Genomic DNA, 22,886 nt, shown 5'->3' on the forward strand with positions numbered 1-22,886 from the left:
AGAGAAAAACAATGGTATCTCACCATACACTGTATCTTCTTGTCTTTCTTCCACACTTTTGCCCATCGCTAGGAAACGGCCAAGTTTACGAGAGTGCTTGGAACATCCCTGGTTGAAGGTAAGTCTCTTGTAATAGGTGTAATAAAGTATAAAGTATATCATTGAAAGCACATTAAGATAGTACATGTAAGTCAAGTCCTGTGACTTCCAGTATAAGACTAAAAATACAAAGTATAAGCTATTGAAGTTCCTTTGACTACTCTTTGTGTGTAAATCCTGGTATGTTAGTTTAGTAATATCAGAGTTAAAGTGAAATGGTCAACTCTAGTATTATTTCCAGCTTTTAATTGGATGTGAACAATATTGCCATGTTACTGTGATTCATATACCAGTTCTCACATAAAGCTTGAAACATGAAGTTTATCACATAGCTGGCCAAATGATGATAAATGTATTAGCCAGCTGACATTTTCAGTGAGATGATAATTGCCATTTACTGGCCTCTTATATTCTATGTTGTATCTTGTCTTGATGTGTTGAGTCAGTTGAAATCAAGTTAAAGGACAGGTTCATCCAAATATGTGTGTATTTGGATTGAGTGAATGCTGCAATATTAGTAGAACACATCTGTGAAAGTATGAGGATTATCTCGGACAATCCATTTGAAAGTTATGAATTTTTAAAGTTTCTGTGTAGCCTTTGCTGGATGAGAAGACTACTATGGTTTATGATGTCACATGATATGTACACCAGCACACTAACATTGCAGTATCAAATGACTACTTGTATCAGAGCTCCGATGTCCTGCTATCAGTTCTCAACATCTCTAGGATAAGACACAATGACCTGACAAATTGAAAGGCTCAAATTTTAAACTCAAGGAGCAGAAAAGCAAATCCTTGGAATACCAGTAAAGTTAGGCCTTCTTTTTTTCTGAGAGATTTGATCTCTTTTCAAGTAGTATTTTTTTTTTAGTTTATTGAGAAGGCATACTTTCTTCAGAAGATTTCTGTAATTTTTGTTCTTGTTTTTGTTTTGCTATCATCATGAATGATATGACCATGAGAAGACCACAAGGTGAAAAAAAAAATAGTGGTCACAAAAATGTCTTATCAACTGGGAAATATACCAGCATGTACACTTCATCCTCATCTTCACATAGAGAAAGTCACTTTAAACCAAGTCAATTTGAATATTGCCATTGGATCACTTTCAAATGTGTTTCATATGCTTGAGGCAAGCAATATTGTAAATTGGGCAAGTGGCTTGCCCAATTTGGCAAGTAAAATTTTGACTTTATTATGAGGTTTAGAAGTTCCTCAAAAGTAATACATTGCTCTTTGGGGCCAAGTGCTTTTTTTTTTGGGGGGGGGGGGGCAAGTAAAAATTTGAAATTGATGCTTTCATTTGCCTGATGAGCTTATACTATGATTATGCATATCTATATATTTGAAAAAAAAAAGAAAACAGTTGTGTTTTCTTTATCATTACTCATTTTCACTTGAATTTTGTCAATTACGTGTTTGCAATTATTACAAATATATTCTGCCTATACATTGTGTATAATTTCTCTGTTTATTTTAAGGAAATGAAAATAAATTTGGATCTTGAATCTTGAATCTTGATGAGCAAGTGGAAGAAAAATTTAATGTCAGGCTCTGCATAGTGGGTTAATTTTGGGGATATTTTGCTCTTTGCATCACTTCCTGTCAGTTTGATGAGCGTCAGGACCTGGGAGCCAAGATCAGTCTGGACAGGCTAAGGACATTCAACTCCAGAAGAAAGTGGAGGGTGAGTTTATGGTTTCCAAGGAAACCTTTCATGAGCACAGTACAATGGACATTGAACCATAACAGAAAGTAGTCACACAATCTTTTAAAGGGGAATTCCAGGCCAGTCTTAAGTTAGTCTGAGAAGAAAGAGTAACAAGCAGTTAAGTGTAAAAGAAGGAAGTTATGAAATTTAAAAGATTTACTTAATTTTTCATAACAGTTCTTGAACAGTTAGTATGAATATGTGAATGAGTGAGGTAAGATGATGATCAATTTTCTATTGATTGCATACAAAATTCAATTTTTTTTCTGTCACAAAAGTATAAAACATGTTATTCCGGTCAAATTACTTCAAAATAATGATCAGTCAGATATGTCAGGATTTGAGGATGGGGCGTAATCATGATTGAATGAAAACGCTTAAAATTTCAAAATTTTGTTTACAAACTAATGTGGTAAACTGTAAGGGGATAACACCATTACTTCACTTTTTACATATTCATATTAACAGTTCAAGCATTGTTCTGTAGATAATTAGCATAACTTCAAAAATTTCATGATTTCCTCAATTTTATGAAATTTTTCAATTTTTGTGCTTCAAAAGTGAATAATAGCTTCTGTCATGAATTTCCTTTTAGTTTACTTGGTCTTGTGAGCATGATGTGTTGACCACTGTAATATAAGAGAAAGTATAAAGAGGGAGAGAGAGAGAGGGAGGGGGACGGGACAGAGAGGGAGAATTAAGACCTTAGCCACTGACACAAAACCATTTTGGTTGGATTAGTAAGCATGATTTACTTAAAGAGGATTGGTTAAAGGAAAGGACGTGTTTTTTTCTTACAGAATCTCTTAAGCTGATATGGACTGGTAGACATAATACTTTAGGTACTGTGTACTGTATGTGGGATGACTAAAACAGGATGAATTACTTGTTCCCTCCTCAAAAAGTCCTTGAAGGAATTTTAAAAGGCATTTCATGAGGTCAGTGTACTGCATTGTTCAGTCGAGATTGAGCTGTGAATTAGCCTTTGGCCGATAAGATTCTTTGACCACAATTTGTGTAGACTCTGAGTACGCCATACTGCGTAACATAATGAAAATGGAGTTTGTTGTTGACTGATAGGCCCATGTTACGAAAAATGTAGCCTGAAGATTTCAGATAACATTTTTTTCTTGATAGAATGAGTCAGTCTTAAATCCTTTCGAATCTGTTTCTTGCACAAGAGACTGTTTCATGAGATGAAGTTTCAAGAATTATGAAGCAAACAAGATATTTCAGCAACTTGAACATCATATAACAATTGTCTTGGGTTTGTTTGGTCTGTTGTGAATCCTGCAGAAAGCCTTAACAGCCGTGAAGTCAGCAATGAGGCTTCGCCGTCTCTCTAGCCTGGGAAGCAATCTGAAGAAAGCCGCTATAGAGCACACCTCACAGCAGCAGTCCCCATCGTCCCCCATCTCACCGGACTCGCCATCCTCCGACGTCTTCTCCGACGACAGCGGCCCAAAGTACGGCAACTTCCTGTCTCCGACCAGCTGTGAGACCATCGCAGAGAGTCTGCTGGAAGGCGGAGCAGTGGGCGGGGCGGAGAAGGACTCAGGTACTTGGCTTGATGCATGATCTCTCTCACCAACTCTATACCCAGCAAGAGTGTGCCTCATCTTGCCATATAGCATGCCAAACGGAATGTTGCACTCTCTTCCATGTCTTTGACGCTGTTTGCTCCACGTTGCGTACCTCATAACGTCTCTGTGCTCGTGTCCGTTCGCTAACCGAGTCATCCACGTAGAGGGCATAGCAGTGCAAGAGAAGGACTGACTTTCGCGGCATTGAGTGAGCCTTTCCTCGATCCTAGCTACAGGGGCTGGTGTCCAGTGCTGAGCATGACCCAAAGAGGACTTGGCACCAGTCGCATGCAGCGCTCATCTCAAGCCTTGCTACCGCTTCTTCTCAAGATATTGTATCTTTTCGTCCCCTTTGCTTACTAACAATCAATTGGAATGACTGATATATTGTACCATCAGTAGCATCTCATTTCAACAGTGACTGTGGACCTCTACATGCATCTAAGTACCACAAACCAGAACTGTAAAAGCTATATAATAACAAACTTGGAAGAATTCTCCTCTCCTCTCCTCTTCTTGTCTTGATATTTTTGTTGGTGACATATACCTAGAAGTACTTCGTGTGTTTTGGGATACTTCTTTCATTGTGTTGTCAAATCAGCCAGTATCTGCAGACACATTATAAACTGCAGTGGTTGTCTGCTACACATTGTATACCCTATAGACTGATGTGCTATTTGAGAAATGAGCTTTGAAGATATATGCTTGTATGGGAAATGAGCCACTTGAAACCAAAGACGTTTTATCCCCTATGAAAACACATTTGAGATGTATTCAATTACAGAGAGTGTTGGTTGAATTCCCTGTTGTGTGCTGAAAAGGGTGCTGGGAGTTCACCTTTTCGCCTTCAAACTTTTTCACTCGAAAGGGGATACACTTCAAATATTTTGTCTTTTGTAGTTTAGAGTGCTCAATTTGACATGAATTGATGATTGATTTGGTCATGTGATAGAGTAGACGCACAACTAACAAAAAGGAGAAAGTTCATAGGTTTCCACTTACCACTGTGCACAGTTACAAATACAGAGATGAAAAAGTTCTTGTGGATATAAAGAGAACAAGGAGCATTAGTGTGACAATATTGCTACTGATTCAAAAGGACCTCAACTTCATCAGATGAAACAAGTTTTGTGATGTGATTTGCATCATCTGCTGGGAAGATATTAGTGCCTTTGGATTTTTCTCTTTCTGTTTGTGGATATATCACTTTTTCATGGAAACAGCAGTTTTTGCAACACTTCGTCTCTAGGATAAGACTGCAATTTCTTTGGATTTGAAGGCAACGCTGTGTCATGCACTAGGAACGTGAAGTTGTATTGCCTTGACAGTGTCGGAGATCAAAAGTGCGCATATTATGATTTACTGCCTCGCAGAGCAGTGTCGGCTTTTTATAGGTACACCTGCTTATCATTTGTGTGTGCCTGGTCCATACATAAATCTATGGAAATAGACTTTCTATAAATACTAGAACATTCATGAAAACATTTGTGATCTATGCCTTGGAGAACTTTGCTTTTATGTTTCAGGATTTTGAGAGGATAAAACACAGAAATGATCAGTCACCATTAGATATCAAACATATCTTATATGCCTGCTAGTCGATAGTCAGGGTTACAGATTCATGAATTTCTGAGCAGTGGTAGCTAAGGACAAACCAAGCACAATGGAATTGGACAGAGCAGCCATGTTGAATGGTGACGAAAACTTCAACAACAAGATAATCAGTCATGGATCGCATCCAATGAGCCATGGGAGTAGGACAAATTTTATGACCAGTTTGGGACCCATACATGAAGACATCTATGCAAATGAGGAGGAGGAGGAGGAGTTGAATCACACGAAAGATTGGTTGGAGGAAAAGGAGATAGAAAGAGATATTTATGAGAGAAACCTATCAGATGGCAGTGGCTCTCATATTTTAAGCCCGCGCACCCCTCGCTTTGCAAGAAACTTATCCCTGATGTCCACAGACTCCTTTGATGAAACGGACGAGATGCCTCCCGCTGTGGTTCCATCTCGTAGTCCTGACATCATGGCTGCCAACAGAGACACTGATGTGATGGCAGCCAGTCGCAGCCTTACCCGTAGCAGGCGATCTGGCTTTGCTTTTCATTTCGGTGACCAGGAAGTACCGGCCAATGCTTTCGTCAACACACATGATGGTCACCAAAGTCCCAAGATGCTCTCAGTGGCAGAGATGATGCTGAAGCTTCATGCAGACACCCAAAAGGGAGACGGGAGTAAAGATCTTGGTCCTGATGATAACAATCAGAAAAGCTCACAGAGGACCAGTCAATATGCAGGAAACTTTGATGGTTTGAGTGATGGAGTCTCAACCGCTGAGAAATTCAGTTTAGTAGGGCTGCGGAAAATGACGAGCTTTGAAATAGAGGAGGATTTAAAGTTCCTGCGTGTTGATTGCGATAAAAGATTGGACTTGACCCTGCAAGAGAAAATAACTCTATTGTGGTACGAAAGGTGGGGTAGATTTGTTGCGTGGATCATTCTTGGAATGTTGATCGCTCTTTGTTTAAGATTGTTGCTTGCTCTGTGTTATTATACTTTCGCGAGTTGACAAGTTACCACTTTGATTGAAATAATTATTATGCCAAAGAACTTGCTTGATTTCTTTATATTTTCCACACTCCATATTATGAAACTTCTGAATGACATAAATCTGACCTGACATAGCATTTTAGCCAATTAACAAAAAGCTATTGTGGCCCTGTGGACAAGCCCACAAACTCTCCATTACAAGGTCGCAGGTTCAAATCCATTATTTTAAATGCAGTGCCACTTGGAAGGATATTCAGAGAGGGGCCTTTAGCTGCTGGTCCCAACGTTAGTTTAATTTGAGCATTTGACTGCATCCCTAGCCATTGTGACAGTAAATTAACATCCAAGCAGTCCATTTTCTCAATAGATGGAATACATATTTTATGAGTCATAATGGTTGAAAAACAGTTGTTTCCTTGCTACTTGCATGACTGCAAATCTTATTGAAGCAAAACATTTCTATTTTTTGTCATTTCATGAAAAGCTGTATTTGTTTCTTGTGTGAACAACCTTGACATTTTATGGAGGTGCATGACCTTCCCCATCATACAGAATTTTTGTTTTGGTAAAGGCAGAATCTCCTTTTCAGTTTTTCTTTTCATTTGCACAGAAAATCAAAACCGCTGACTGTTTTTTTTGTTATGTGAGAACTGCTCAGTGTGGATACCAAAACACCCTAAACTGAACTTCCAACTGGTATTTGAGAGTACATTAACCCATTGAGGACGGGCTGATTTTGCTACAACACACATTTCTCATAAACCCCTGCCCGAGTGTACTCGGGACTCGTCCTCAATGGGTTAATGCTGCTGTGACCCATGGACACCATTGTTGGTATTAGATTAAAGAAATTGATGAATGGAGGAAAAAATTACTTTGTTTGCTTAAAAACAAACAAACAAACAAACAATCTAGAATGGACAGCTTAATGCAACCTCTTTGATCCACTGTTGCATAACTTGAGCTTAAACATTGAACATTGAACACAATGAAAAAGAGTAATGAGGTTGAAAAGTCTAGTACATGAGGAATAGCATTAACAGATATATCAATATATCAACAAGGATGATATTCACTCTTTATGTATATCAACAATCATATTAGATTATGAAAGGTCACTATCATGTTATATTGGCCAGATAATTCTCTTTTGATGAGATTTTTTTCTTTAAGATGCAATGAATAAGAGTGATATATGTGGGAAAACATCCATTATTACTAAAAAAGTGGAAATTTTTATGGTGTGGAAATTTTTGCAAATTTCGTGCAGCACAAAACTAGTGCAAAAATTAAAGCACAGCATGAAAATAGCATGAAAATTAAAGCATGCAAATGTTTTGGGCTTTTATTATGTAATAACATTTTATCTCTTTCATCCCATGGAATTAAAATGCAAAATTAACTCTACCCAACTGAGCTTGACAAATCATTCATGAGAAAATTTCCACTTTTACAGAATGCATTAAGCATAAGAGTTCAGTAATTGATTAGGTCATTCAGTGATAGTGATGGAAGAGTTGTTGCTCTAAGATGAATTATGTAATAATTTTCATTGTATGATAATGCAAGTGGATAATGTTAAAAATATCTGCCCTTTTACTACTGTAATTACACTCTTAAAATGAGGAATAAAGCAGTGAAGTGTAATCTAATGTGCCTGAAATCGCTCATAAATTGGCATTTTATTGAGGATTGTTGCAGACATATGTAGATTGTTTATCAGTTATTTCTTGACACTGTCGACTCCTGGAATTGTTACATTGATATTCATTTTTTAATTTGTTTGAATGTATGAGTTCACAAAGTTGTATGCACAGTGCATGACGGACAAATTATAATTTGACCAAGAAATCAGTGATGATATATCAAAAAGAGATATTTCAGTACTCATGGATGAAAAATGAAACTGCTTTTTGTTCTCTTTGTTTCACTAGAATCATGAGATGTATGACATGAATAAATTACCTCAAGTAGTAATGACAGTTCTCTATTGATAAAAGATAGCTGTGTCGTACATGCTGTATAAAACGCAGGTACAAGATTTCACACGATTTTCAGCCAGGATTGTTACAATATTCTTCTTTTTTTTTGGTGATATTTGCTACAAGCTGAGAGGTGAAAAGTGATGACAGATGTATTAGTGATTACCCTTTGTGTGATTTGAGTGCCTACTGACACAGAAAACCCCATTAGTAGGCACAAAAAGGATTAACTTGTTACCTCTCAGAAGTGATAAATCCACATAGATCTCACCGCTAGCACCATGTTTTCAAAAGTGGGGAGGGGGCCCACTTCCGGGGTTTCATGAGCTAACATGCAAAAAATAATAATAATAATAATAAAGATTAAAAAATGGTCTTCAGCGGAACTTCTGGTGCCACTTTTGGATTTCTTCAGCTGACAAGCAAGCAAGCAAAAAAAAAAATAAATGAATAAAAAAAAAAAATGTGTCTTTGGCAAATACAAAGCAGAGCTGCCAAGTCTCCCTGATTCTGCAGGAGTCTCCCTGAAAATGTCAAAATCTGTTCATGTCTGAATAAGAGAATGTTAAAATCTCCCTGATTTAATTGGGAATTATTTTCGCCCATTGAAATGCATGTAACACACAGATATCTCCCTGATTGCTGTGTGGAATCTCCCTGATTTGGATGTGGGAATGTTGGCAGACCTGTACAAAGGCCTTACAGGGCTTAAAGGTTTCATTCTATTTTTTTTTTCTAATGTCACTTCTGGGGTTAAAAAAAAAGGGGGAGGGGGCAAAGTGGTGACACCCCATTTATTCCTTTGTATGGTGCAAAAGAGTGGGGGCTGGACCTTACATATGTTATATTAAGTTTAAACAAGCAGTTGGTTACCATATACACACAAGTATTCATTGTCACAGTTTATTGTGACAGAGAAAGGTACATGTAAACTGTGTTGGATTGTAAGCGCATACTTTCACCTTTGCTCCCTTGACTTGGCAAAAGAGTGTTGGAATGGAATGTTGATGGCAGTTTGACACAGCTGTAGACTCTCTGATCAAGGAGCTTCTGTGTTTGAAGCTCCTTGCTCTGATCCATCCAGTGATAGGAAAGAAGGAGAGTCTAATGTAAATTTGTGATGTGAAAATGGGTTGTTCGTTGTTTTTTCTTTCCACTAACTCATTGATAGCTGCATTTTATATGCATCATCAGGTGGTCTCTAACTTTCGAATACAGATAAGAGAATGACTACGGGATGCAAAGCTTTGTAAAGGAGGTTACTTTATTTTTGATTTGTTTGATGTACCACAGGTGTACAAGAGTTTAGATGGATCAAAATGAATCAAAACCTCTCAGAATTAAGGCTGGAAGACCTAATGTTAACAAACGAAGTAGAACAAAGGGTCTGGCCGAAAAGTCATGATATGTGTTGTAACGGAATGATGAAGTAGTAAAGGTCAAATCTTCAACTACATCTTATATATGAAATATAAGCATGTGTGTCAAATCTGTGGAATTTTGAAGAAATCTACCAAAAATACCATTTACATGGATGTGAGTGTTTTGCACGATTCTGTGTATTTGGTAGTGCTGTTTCCAGTCAAAAGTGAAATTTGAAGTCATTTATTGCTCATAATTGTGTTTCAAAGCAATTGTTGAAAATCGTAATTACCAAAGGTCTTCGTAAATGTAAATTACAATCTTGCAAGGTTTTGAAGAATTATCGTTTGGCTTTGGAGGTGAAACCCTTTTGCAATTTAGTTTTAGTTTGTTCTTTTTTTAAGATTTCCTTTTTGATAATGCCATTAGCACCGTGCTTTCAAATTTGTATAAATTGTATCAAGGCTTTTAATGAGCGAGATTTCTTTGTGTGTGTGGATTTTCCTCTTTCTTTTAACCTCGATGCTTACTTGTAGTTGCACAGTGGTTTAACACATAGGATATCTCATAGGTAACTCAATGCAAGGACACATAGTTTGATGTGATGTGTATGGCTATCATTTATGAAATTTTCAGTTTAACTTAATGAGAGTAAGACTACAATCTTTTGATGGTGGTATTTTTGAAATAAGGTTGAAATAAGAATTTGAGGTTTGTTGTTTGCATCAGGTTAGATATTTTGAATATTTCAAACCATTTAAAAAGCTTGTTTTTGAAGAATCAGTATGTAATACACCAGGAGGTGAACTGTACTTTTCTGGAAGAAGAATGAACAAAAATGAGAAAAGATTTGGACATTGTGTTACAAGAAATAATGTTTAAATTCAGAGAACCTCTCGTGCAGGCAAAGACTTGAAAAATGCTTTACTCAGTGTACACTTTGTAATTGTCACGCTCACTTTCGGTTGTGATAACAGGTACTTGTATGTCTGATGATTTCCGTCACTGCCTGTATAGAGTAGTTTTGACAGACTGGTTGTGATTAATGTTTTCTCAAGATAGTTTGTGTCACAGCTCATTGTAGAAATAAATTAGCTATACTCTCCACAAGTGCAATTGTCTCTGTGAGATATCAAAAACAAATTCATTTGAAGAAGCATGCCGAATGTTGGCTTATGATATGTAAAGTTGAGAAGCATGCATTAGTTTTAAAGAAAATTGGTATTCATTCAGCCAGAAAAGATGACGAGCACATACTCTGATGTGTGTTTTAGTGTAAGAAGGGTAAGAAAAGTGAAGACTGAAAAATCCATTTGACATCATAAGCTGCAGGTTAGAGCCTGGAATTCTGTTGATTAATGCTGTGCATTGAATTTGAATTGATTACGACAGTGAATTGTAAAACAGTATCGAAAATAAACAAAGTTATATGATATATGGTTTCCGAAACACGTGACAAGCATGATTCCGTGGCCTTTTCCTCTGGTGTCAAGCATGAGTGTAAATCGTACCCCCTCCCTCCCGTCCCCCTCCCCCCCCCCCACACACACACACATATTCCACTACCAAAGGTCTTCGTCAGGTCGTGACTGATTCTCTGCAGTAGTCAGCTTTTTGTCTCTGCCATCGCAGAGGTGATGTTCGTTATACCGAAGATTTGTTATTCTGAAACATAGACCAACATGTTCGTGAGTCTGAAAGTAGAATAGAGTTTGTTAACCTGAACTTTTGTTTCATTACTCCGATGGTCCATTATTCTGATTCCAAAGATTCATTGATTGAAAAATACAGTAATGTTTGTCATTCCAAAGGTTCAAAATGTTCAAAAATGATAGAAGGTATGGAATAACAAACCTTCAGAATAACTAATTTCATTTCATTTTCGAACTCACGAATCTTAAGAATTACAAACTTTCTTTTAATTTTTGGACTAATGAACGTTCAGAATAACAAACCTTGTTTCACTTTCAGACTACAGTGAACTCCCGTTATAACGAAGTCCTCGGGCCCGGCAGTTTTCTTTTGTTATATCGAAATTTCGCTATAACCGAACAAGTGAACAATAAAAAACTTAGAGTAGATAATACGTGTACTGGGTCTTGAATTTTTATTTTGTTATAGCCGTATTTTCGTTATAACCATGTTCGTTATAACGGGAGTGCACTGTAATAAATTCCAGAATAGCAAAATTTCAGAGTAACGGACTGCAACCCCATCCAAGGTATTCTACCAGTTATGTTAAAACTGAAGAATAATAGTCCGTAAACTGCCATGCATGGATGACAACAATCAAGATGTATCTACCACTCCAGTTTATTCCATTGCAACTTCGTACCCCCTCTTCCTCTTCAAGAAAGTGAGCAGATGAACTTTTGACCCAAACACGACCTTGACCTACAAATATTTGAAGAGTATAATGACAGATAAAATGTTTTCCAACTTATCCATGTTGATGGAATTCTAACACAAAACTTATTTCCCCATCCCCAGAAAAAAAAGGCTTAACAGTGATGACAGCACCCTGAATTAGAGTACAAATCAGGGGGATTGGTTTGTAACAGATTAGACAGGTGTATAACGTTTTCACTCTCAAAAGGGCAAAGCCAACTCTTCAGAGATCGATGAATGGTTTAACCGTACAGTGACCATACTCGAACCAATATGTACTTCAAAACATTAACAAATAACAACACCAAAGAGCTCACTGTCCTGAAGTTTTTTTTTTTTTTTCTCACTGAATCCACAATGGGTTTTTTTTTTTTATTCATTTTTTTTTTGAACGTGGTGAACCTGCATCAAGATTCTTCATCGTGAGGTCATCATGTAACACTCTTGTGCATTTACCATCACATCCATTAGTTTTACTCATTCTAGTTAAACTTCGTTGTATACAAATAGTTTCAATTACCTCAACATGATTAGCCATTGGATCGTTTAGTCGTCATTATACTCCCTATCTGGTGTAAGTGTTTGAATATTGATAAACTTACTTCATCTCGTACCGGATGTCACGACACAGATAGAGTTACTTGTAATAGCTTTCTAGAGGTAGTTTATGTACGCATATTTATCTCATTTGTTCTTTATACTACCACTTTATGTACCGATGACACATACCATTCAAACTAATTTACAACTTGTGTACAATTCCAGACTCGCTGGGCAATAATTTAAGTTATATATATCATCTCTTGCCAAGCTTGTACTTTTCTCAAGGTGTAATGGTTCAGTGACATATGCTATATTTTGATTCTACCTTTCTCAATAATTGTTGCGTATGATACGTGTTCATTCCCTTTAATCTGGAATTGTGCAAAAATTACCTTATCACGATGTGTTTCATCTGCTTTCTCTCACCGTTTCTTTGAAAATATTCCATCACCATATTTATCTTCATCAAAATGAATATCATAACCGCTATCATCACTACCACCGTCGCTATTCAACTTTTATCAATATCATTATAAATGTCGTATCGCTTTGTTTATCATGATCGACATCCTCGTCGACGCCGCCTTCGTAATCATTGACTGTTACATCTCAACCAATACACCTGCATCCAAATATCGTGTCATTCGTCATCCCGCGGCAATTCCACCTTAACTTTGACACCGTCCCGAATGTTTTACTCTGTCGTCATCGCCGTGGCAACCTTGGTCTTTTCTATTGTGTCCTCCGTGTCCTCTTTTCCATATTCTCTTTCTTTGTTCCAAACTTTTACACCTCTCTCTCTCTCTCTCTCACACACACACTCACACGCACATGATCTCTCTTCGTCAATTCTTCATTATTTTTCATTGTCTTTTGTCTTCTATCTTGTTATGAGATTTTCGTATTTCCTCATCTGTTTCCCGTGTGCTATATTCTCTGTACCATCGTACTTCATTCTTCTTTCCTGTCGAATCGGTGTGTACGGATTTTGAATGTTCATGCGTATAATCATTGCGACCACACATGTGGAACACCATCCCATCCCGCCCATCTGTGGCACGCGTAATATCACCCCATCCATGCCACGCTCCTTTTCTGCCACGGTCAACCCCATCTCATTCAAACCACGCCCATCATGCCTCACCTCTGCCACGCCAATCCAAACACCTGCATCGCACCGCGTAGACCAAGCTCCAGTGTTCGAGGTTGAGCTGAAGGACATCACGGTGATGGAAATGAGTGAACTGGAATTGACCTGCCAGGTGACGGCCACGCCCAAGCCCACAATGACTTGGTATCACGAGGAAACCAAACTGACCAAGGCAGGGGGCGGGGCCCGTCGGCTCCAAATCGGCTTGGAGAAGGGTAAGGCTTTTCTGAGGATACCGCGGATCAGCAAGACAGACGCGGGACTGTACAAGTGCGTTGCGACCAACAAGGTCGGCACTGTGGAATCAACTGCAACCCTTAGCGTGGCTGGTAAGTTCATCACATATCTTGGTATGTTCTGTCAAACCGACCCGGGATCCGCCCATTGGACCTGCCCGTGACTTCTATCACACAGTGTAAGGTCTTGGTATACTGCACACATGATAGAACTTGATGTTTGGTGTATTATATCACACGTGTGAGTCACTGAGATTTTAGCAAGACACAGAAATGTGACAAGCTCTCTCGCTTTGTCGAGCAGTACCTCAAAATGAGCCGCACACTCCCTCAGTTCTAAATTTTATAGAAAGTATTTAGAATGAATAAAAAATTGTGTGACAAAATTAAAGTTTACATTTTGTAGAATATTTTTGTTAGTATCAAAGTAAAAGAAGTGTTGTTTGGCTCCATATAAACGGAAAGCTCGTGCCTTTGATCCTGACTTGCTAAATTGAGACAAATTAGTGACATCAGATTAAAAACGGAAAACAGTTGAGTCGAGTTCATTCCCTGCTGGAAAGGACAAAGTATTCCACAATGTGTTAAGGGCGGTGAGTTGGCTCAGTCGGTAGCGCGTCTGCATCACGATCCTAAGGACCCGGGTTCGAACCCGAGTTTGGACTGAGCTATGTTGTGTGTAAACATACCGTCCCCTCTAGCAAGAGGCAAAACACTCTGTCCCTCGGATAGGACATAAAATGGAGGTCCCGTGTATGAGAGAGTCACAGTTCATGCACGTAAAAGATCCCGCTTCATTCATTCATTCATCGCAAAGAGCAGGGTGTTTAACCCGGTGAAGTGGTCCCACCTCACATCCAACTGGACCCCATGGAAGACCAGCTTAGCATAGCTGAATATGGGCTATCCAGTCATCTTCTCAGATGGAAATAAACAAACAACCCCAAAAAAAAAAAACAGTGTGTTCACATAGTGACTATGTGAAATCGCTCGAATTTAACAGTGTGAAGATGATTTCACACTGTGGTGTGTTTTTTTTTTTCACAAAGAGTTCACATGAAATGTTTTGTTTCACACTGTGAATTGATGATTCACGATGTGTTAAAATGCTCGAATTTAACAATTTGAAGAGAATTCACAATTTGAAGAGAATTCACACTGTGTTTCACATTTTGCTTCACACTGTGGAACACTGTTCTTTCCAGCAGGAATTCCTCGTCTGTTCAACATCCTTGTACCACTTGTATTGGATTACCAGGACACAAAGCTTGTAGTATTTATGTGAATTTCTCGTGCTCCCTGATTGGTTTGGATCGATGTTCTGTTCTGTTTTGTTTTGTTTTGTTTTGTTTTGTATATTGTCGCGTTGCGTTTACATAGATATCAACAGCATGACGCATTACAAACGCAGCAAATTCCCTAACCGGATACGTCAAGTTTGTTATACAAGAAATGGGATTTCAGAACCGTAATTACCTTGAATGTACCACTTTAATAGAGCGCCGCGCTGCATCCCTGATCCACTAAACGCTGTTATCTTACACTGATTTATACATTGATTTTTGCATCAGATGAGTTTTATTGTAACAACACCTAACATTCACTTCTGCAATGTGTAGTTGTTTTACTCAGTAAGAATTCCACGCCTATCTTGCATAATTTTAACGAATTGACACACGGTCTAACAAATCTAATGAATGCTAATCGTTTATTTGCGATCCTATTTTGTTTTATATTTGGTATATGATGTGTTTTTTTTTTCTCCTCCTTGACTCTATACGTACTTGTAATAGACACTGACACGGAGCATGATTTATTCAGTCAACACATTGAGCTATTTGCACCGATATCTGCAGTCTGCACTATAACATATCTTATACGATGAATATAATAGAAAGTTAATTTCTTACAGTACTGAACGTGTCTGTAACCAATAAGGTGCACACCATTTATTGATACCATGTCACATTAATCCGATACCTGACAGGTACTTACAATTCTCCCTAGGTTTTGAGTATAGCACTTTCGAATCCTAAGTACTACATTAATTATCTCTAGTCCCAGAAGAGACACGAAGATTTTTCTTTGAAAACAGTCTAATTCCGAAGTATACCTGGAGAACAAAATGTTGTACCGGTTGCTTTTACTAAAAATTGATGTAAGTGTTACTTATATGTAAAGCAAATAATTTCATGGACTCGTTGAATAACGAAACAAACGAATGGCAGAGTTATTTAGGCAAATTGTTAATGCTGCATAAAGACGAGTTATTTAGTATTTAGTATCAGTCGTACATGAAATATAGAATCACAATCATAAAAGGTAATTTTGAACCCAAAGAGCAAGACAATACACAGTCCCCTGCAGATAAAAATGAACATGAATAATGTTATATTCAAGAATGTAAAATTCCAGGTAGCTTTCCCGTTCTTATACCACCGTTTAATGTCCTCAGCCTCTACTCTTATTTGTATTCATTAAATTTTGTACTCATTTGTATGTGATTCCTCGCTTTCACCAATCGATTCATTGACTCTTTTTCTGCATTTCCGTTTTATTCATAAATGTATAACATAAAGTCAACAAACAAAGTTATATATCTATATGAATCTAACGTTGATAATACTTGAAAAGATATGAATGATTGATTTAAATGTACAACATTGTTTCATGAAAAGACAAATTCAAGACGAGCAGACCGTCATTTAAATACAAACTTTAAGATTTTATGTACCTGCTGTTCAAGAAACAAATTGAGCAAATCTATGTGTAATACTAATAGAATGCAGGAGACTGTTATCATAAACAGATGCTTGATGAAGATAATGGCCTCAGAAAGACACTGATAATACGGCAGACATGTGGCAGAGTAAATGGATAATCAAGTCACCATTTACCGAGTGGGAAAATATGCCGTGGTGTCTATATAGCATAGTGCAAAAGTGTTGGGAGTTTGTGATACGATGAGTTCCATGTGTGTGTGATAGAGAATGTACGTTTTATGGTCATGTTTGTTCAATACGCAAAGTTCTGGGTCCTTTCTTGAATAATAAGAGTGAATTGAGAAAGAGAAATAATCGAATAATCAGCGACATGTTCTAATCGTCGGATGTGTATTGATTTAACATTATTAATCGTTAATCTTGGCAGTCTCTTACAGGTTATTTTGATTGCGTATTTTGCAGCCTCTTGAGTTCTTTTCTAAACATTTTGTATTCATCAATTATTTCCCTTTGTCTTGTTATGTATGTTTGTTTGTACCCGTATATGTTTGTATGTGTCCATTTCTCTAATTGATGTATGTTTAATGCAAATGGGTATGTGTCCATCATGTGTCTTACAAACTACATGTATTTGCTTTGTTGACATTCTGCTGCTCTCGCGTAGCTGTGCCTGATGCTCCATCTCGGCCCAAAATCCCACTTGTCTCGGCCCATGAAGCTTTCGTCACCTGGAAGATGAGCAACCCGCCCAAGAAGGATGATCTCGAGGGATATTTATTGCAGTGTAGGAAAGCAGGTCAGAGTTTCGTAGCCTTCTTTTCATCACATAATATCAAGTTTCTATGATATACAATTACCATGTATGATTTACAAGCGTTGAACGTGATCGTATGTGTACTACTATGGAATATCCATGGTTATGATACCCGATTGTTCAGTCTTCAATTTTCAAAACTTGGATATCAACGACATTCCAGTTTCCTTTCAGTTTCGATGTCTTACTTCAATGATTGAAAATGAGATAATAGCTTTTATCACAATCTTTTTTCTCCGGCATTACCGGAGGACGATACAATAGTCACAAAAGCACAAGCGTGGTACAAGTGTGTAAGATGCTAGGCTTCCCCTGGTGATGCCTGATTTCTTAGGATGTAAACACCCCAACAATTCGGAACTCTTCATCTGCTTAATTCCGTTACATCAGATATGATTTTGTACATGTCATTTATGACAAACAGTATATCGACACATAGTTTTTAGTACAATTATACAAGACAAATACAAACAGCTTATGGAACTTACACAGAAGGGTCTCCACAATAAGCCAAGGCTTGACGGTATGGAGACTATATGCTTACCTACTCTGAGTAGAATAGGGAATAGAGAAAGAGAGAAATGGGGAAGGGTAGGGGAAGAGGGAAAGTTACAGAGTGTATGTGTACCACTCCAACTACTTTACAATAATAGTAATGATGATAAATACAATATGATAATGATATTAAAGTTTACACGTTCAGTTGCCTTTGCCGGAGTAATGACCGAATATGCACTATGAAAATAGGAATAATAGTAGGACGAGTAAACAACTGCAGTCTTACACGCCTAGCAGTGCTTGGTGTTCATGCATCCATTATCCTTTCATGAAGCTGAAGACCATTCCTAACTAAATATACGCATATTATCTGTCATGACTGTTTAAAAAAATGAATGTAGAGAATATGCTTTCTTTTCACAATAAAGTGCATTCCGGGAAAGCAGCGGTCTGTTTCATGAGAGTCTTATAAGAGACTTTTCCCCTCATACGACACACTTATGAGAAAATTCATAAAATGAATTTTACTTATCTCTGAAAGTCTCTCATAGCTACATTATAAGCGACTTTGGCCATTCTGAGATTTATATATAGACTTTAATGTGATGACTTCATGAAACGGTGCCTAGGACAGGGGTCAGGGAATGCGGCAACAATTTAAAGCTATGATGAAGCGCATTATAATGAATGATATTGAGTTTTTGAATGTTGCTCATGTGCATATCGATTTGATTTGATTTGATTTGATTTGTGATCGCTAAGGAAGTATAACTAACTTACAGCCACAGCCAAGGGACCGATGACTTTAAAGGAGACGTCCGAATGATTTTCATACTTTTGCACTTGAACAACTATAAATTGGTCATACTGAGTAAAGAGTTTCAGGATTTATAGTGATTGGGGTAAGGAATGAGAATTTTTCAAAATTTATAACAAATGGCAATGAACAAAGGATGATGACATGGCAGCCTCACCATAAGAATGCATGAGTTGGGGCTCAAGGAAGCAGAACAAAAGAAGAAGGCTTGCATAATACTATAGATTCTACACAGGCACGACAGGTGAACTTGTTAAGCAAGTAGTATTGTAATGGAATTACATTGCTACATTTCTGAAATATTTGAGGCTCCTATGTCATCAACATTGTTCAGTATAATTTGTTTATGATTTTTTTCAGAGTATTGGTTTCTCTGCTCAAGGACCACAATGAATTACACAAATCTATATATGGACCTGTAGATTTATGTGAAAATATGAAAATCGTCTGAAATGCCCCTTTAAGTCCCGTCGAAAGACAATAGATGTTCATCCTTCTCAATACAAGTACTGAGTCTTGATTTGTTTTTGAAGGTTTGACTAATTATCGTAATGATCATAACAATCCTTACCATACACACAGGTGACAAGCAATGGCTAGTGGTATCGGACGTGATCAAGGAGTGCAACTTCCATGTTAAGTCATTGAGCCCCGAGAATGAGTACCGCTTTCGTGTGGCGTGTCGCAGCCCGCACGGCCCCGGACCGTTCAGCAAATCTTCCGTGCAATTCAAAACACTCCCTGAGGGTAAATACAGTGTGTTTTCTAAAATTGATCGTACTAGCGTTAATAGATGATGTATATAAGTAATGAACTGGACAGAGTGTCGTAGTATCATTTTACCAGGGTCATGTGATGTCTGTTTTTTAGTGTTTGTGTGGGGGCGGGGAAGGGGATGGTTAAGGGTCAATCCCCCCCCCCCTTCCGCTGTCCTTTTTTTTGAGAGTTAAAGCGACTAAACGATAAGCCAATGATTCATTCGAAACAATATACATCAAGGACATTTTTGTTCATATAATGTTGTCTAGTATCACTTATATTAGACGACATGGTATATAATGTCCCATACTGGACAAATCGTTTATTTTCTTTGTCAGAGGATCGATTTCACCTGTATCAAAACTGGCGGAGGGGCGCAGCAACGAGAAAATGTTCAATATTCGCAATTTCATCACAATTTTTGCTCTTGTTTAACTGCAGGAGCCGAACCTCTCAACATGGAGTCGATCACGAAGCTCCAGCATTCAAGAACCAGGTCCTTGTCGCGAGAGAGGCACAATTCGCGGGACCTGGTCCTCTCGGATCTCATCGACGACGAGGACCTGGGACCGCTGGACCTGTCTCTCAAGACATCCGTCATGCCTCAGAAGATTTACGAGATGCAGGAGGAAATTGGCAGGTGGGCTGATTGATAGATTGGTGAATCAATGGATTGACTGATTGATAGACTGATTTGTGAATTGATCGTGTGATTGGTTGATTGATTGATTGATTGATCAATTTATTGATTGATGATTTTGATTGATTGATTTTTCTATTTATTGTTTGATCAGATAATTCATTGGCTGGCGAAGTTAATTACTTGGTCATTTCTTTAAGTTTTCCTTTTCGTACAGTATCAAGGTAAAAGGAGTTTTACTGATATATTCATAGATTAATGATTGACAGATCGATATATTGGTTCAATCATTAACGGATATATATTGCAAAAACAAATAGGTTTAATCTTTCGCTCTTTTAACTGTTTTTCGTGGAGAAGGTGATTTATTAATATCATTTTCCAATAATTTCAGTGATGTGTTGGGGTATTGCTTGAAGACGAAAATTTGAGATTGCCATTGTTCGTTATGAGCCATTTACAACATAGAGAATATAGCATGAACTTAAGACGCTCAGCTTGTCAAAGTTGACTTTGATAGTGACAAATCGACTGAATACGTTATTCTCGCAAAAGATAATGTATCTTAGTGATCTTGATAGGACTGCTGACGATCTCTACGCGTAGTACAATGTATTGAGTCAGAACGTTCCCCTCTGTATTCTAATGACAGGGGGCGCTACTCGGTGATAATGCGATGCCGGCGGGCAGCCACGTGTAAAGAATACGCTGTGAAGATCTTGGCTTACACGAAGAAGACACAAGACAAGTGCCTAGCCGAGTACGAGCTCCTCAAGGAACTCTCCCACCCACACATCCTCCAGCTTCGCGATGCCTTCCTCACCAACCGACACGTCATGCTCATCACAGAGCGCTACTACGGAGGCTCCGTGCTCAAGTATCTCACCAAAGACGAATCATACTCTGAACCAACCGTCGTCAGGATAGTCGCACAGGTAAACCTCCCTATAACCACCTTAAACATGACGTATTGAGAAGACGTTTTTAAAGTAATACTGAGGTACTAAATATTTAGATGATGATAATGCCAAGGCACCTTCTTGATCTAGACGAGGAGCCTATCGGCGAGCTTATACCAAGTGTCCTTCTCACAACACATTTTTAGCTTCCTCCTATCTTCCGTACCTGCTAGCATCGATTGAGAAAGTTTCGACAGCGACATGCTGAACAGCTACTCCAAACTATATAAAAATGGCACAGCAGAAATTAGTATATTCTCTCGGATAGAGTAGTTTTACTTACATTTACAAAGATATAAAATCACTGATGGAAAGCCTATTTTGGAGACAAAGAATTGCAACTCATCATAACACTGAAAACATGCAAGAAATAAGAAACAAATTCTATTTTTGCCTAACATCACAGGTGCTATGAAACCGGCATCATACTGTGCTACTTTCGTGTTAACAAAATTCTCATCCTAAATTTGACCTCAAACGTAAAAGGAGGTAAAAGCTTAAAAATCTGCTTCTCAAGCTTTTTAGTATTTTCGCATTTCTGCCATATCTCTTTTGATTAAGTAATTATATCATAGTACAAGAGGTCGATGATGTACGGGCTTACTGCTAACATCTTTATGTTAATAGCAGTTCGCTGCTGCTACTACAAACTGTGACGGAGATCTGAATAACTCGCCCATTGTTAATTCGGTGCCAGTTTTTACTAGTTAAACGGGTACATTGCAAATTGTTGTAACCAGTCGAATTTGTATCTGTTTGCCTCCTTACCGAATGACGATGATTTCAGATCTTAGACGCCCTGGAGCATTTACACGTGATGAACGTGGTCTACCTCGACCTCCGACACGACAACGTCATGATGGAAAGTCGACGGAAGGACGTCGTGCGCCTCATTGACTTCGGGTCGTGTCGCGTGATCAAGAAAGACGGAGGACAAAAGATGAAGAATATTGATGTGCTGCCGGAATTCCTGGGTGAGTGAAAAGAAAAAATTTAATTGTTCGTAAAATAGAGACCAATATACTTTACCCTCTATTTGACATCAAAGGGTTTCATTGAAGATATCTCACCGAGTATAATCCTTATGAAATACTTACTCACACCACAGGAATAGATGAATTCGAATATATTGCAATATAGTTTCAGCCTATGACAGTCGTAGCATTTATTTGAGAAGGAATGACTAATTTGCAAATCTATACTTGGTTCAGGCCAAATTTCAATTCCATCCGTCCATTTTTGTATTTTGTATTGATAGATATATAGGGAGAAATAATTAATAAACAAATGGTTGGACATATAGATAGACAGAAAGAAAGATATAAAATTAAATTGATAGATAGGTAGCTTGAAAGAAAAATAGATAAAATGCATATCCTTAATTTATAGATATGCAGCAAGAACAGAATACATGGATGGATAGATACATGCATGTTATTTTTCCTGCTTGTCTGTAGCTCCTGAACTGGTGGTAAAAGGAGGGTTAATTGACTACGAGACCGACCTCTGGCCGCTGGGAGTTATGGTCTTCACGTGGTAAGTTTTTGGAGAGGAAAGTCAGAATAACCATGTAATTCGTTGCCACACCATGTCTCCTCATGGTGCAGTCGACGATCAAGCTGATCTTTTCGAGTATCGGCATCTACAGTTGTGGTTTATTAAAAAAAAAAACCAAACAAAAACAGTGATATCTCCCTATATTCTAGGCTTTATTGCGAAATGTTTATATAGCAAGATGTTTTGTGATACAACTGGCCTACACATATGCATCAGAAATGATACACATATATTTTTTTTATCACTATGCCAATTGTAAAATGCGCCTTTAATCATGACCTACTCGTATTCTCCCGAAGTAGTCATAGTCTTTACTCAAGGCGTTGCCATGCTGTGCTACCGAATATACTCGCGAGATCGAAATACGATTGGTATCATAATATCGAATAAACTGACATTCATTCCCACAGTGAATATACGTGCGAACTGATAAGGTAGCAGTGAGGGAGTAGATTCTTCTAGACAGCAAATGATAGATAGTATTGGATTATCTTCTTGCCTTAG

At 38.0% G+C, this 22,886-nt stretch overlaps 1 protein-coding gene across 1 annotated transcript in view; it reads left to right on the forward strand.

Moving 5' to 3' along the window:
• LOC140245295 (protein Obscurin-like) overlaps window positions 1-22,886 on the forward strand; it is a 131,160-nt gene that overhangs the window by 106,664 nt on the left and 1,610 nt on the right. The window contains 10 exon segments of the mRNA XM_072324879.1: window positions 73-118; window positions 1,714-1,791; window positions 3,112-3,373; window positions 13,415-13,708; window positions 17,003-17,134; window positions 19,050-19,214; window positions 19,668-19,866; window positions 20,519-20,801; window positions 21,613-21,799; window positions 22,283-22,361. Of these exon segments, the coding sequence (XP_072180980.1) occupies window positions 73-118; window positions 1,714-1,791; window positions 3,112-3,373; window positions 13,415-13,708; window positions 17,003-17,134; window positions 19,050-19,214; window positions 19,668-19,866; window positions 20,519-20,801; window positions 21,613-21,799; window positions 22,283-22,361 (1,725 nt within the window).

This window comes from Diadema setosum, chromosome 22 (genome assembly GCF_964275005.1).
Source record: "Diadema setosum chromosome 22, eeDiaSeto1, whole genome shotgun sequence".
Lineage (NCBI taxonomy): Eukaryota > Metazoa > Echinodermata > Echinoidea > Diadematoida > Diadematidae > Diadema > Diadema setosum.